Source organism: Mastomys coucha, unplaced genomic scaffold (genome assembly GCF_008632895.1).
Source record: "Mastomys coucha isolate ucsf_1 unplaced genomic scaffold, UCSF_Mcou_1 pScaffold22, whole genome shotgun sequence".
In the NCBI taxonomy this organism is placed as follows: Eukaryota; Metazoa; Chordata; class Mammalia; order Rodentia; family Muridae; genus Mastomys; species Mastomys coucha.
In genome coordinates this window covers 29994290-29994519 of record NW_022196905.1, presented here as the reverse complement: position 1 = coordinate 29994519, position 230 = coordinate 29994290, and the positions used below count along the sequence as shown (strand labels likewise).

The following is a 230-nucleotide window of genomic DNA, read 5'->3' as shown; positions in this document are numbered from 1 at the left end:
TGAAGCTGCGCAGGAGCTCGACCTGATTCTCAGGACCGTCATCCCGAAAGCGAGCCCGCACTCCCCCCTTAGAGAGCCTAAGAAAGAACTAGTGGTGCGAGGTAGGAAAGAGCGCAAACAGACTGAAAAGCTTCCGCTTTTTGAGACAGGGCTTTATATGGCCTGGAATTCGCTATGTAGAGTAGGCTGGCCTAGAACTCACAGAGATACACCCACCTCAGTCCCCTTCA

General features: G+C 53.0%; 1 protein-coding gene across 1 annotated transcript in view; it reads left to right on the top strand.

Moving 5' to 3' along the window:
* Positions 1–230, top strand: part of Trmt44 (tRNA methyltransferase 44 homolog) — a 17891-nt gene that overhangs the window by 6007 nt on the left and 11654 nt on the right. The window contains exon 2 of the mRNA XM_031342787.1: positions 6–101. Within this exon, the coding sequence (XP_031198647.1) occupies positions 6–101 (96 nt within the window). The remainder of the gene's footprint in view (positions 1–5; positions 102–230) is intronic.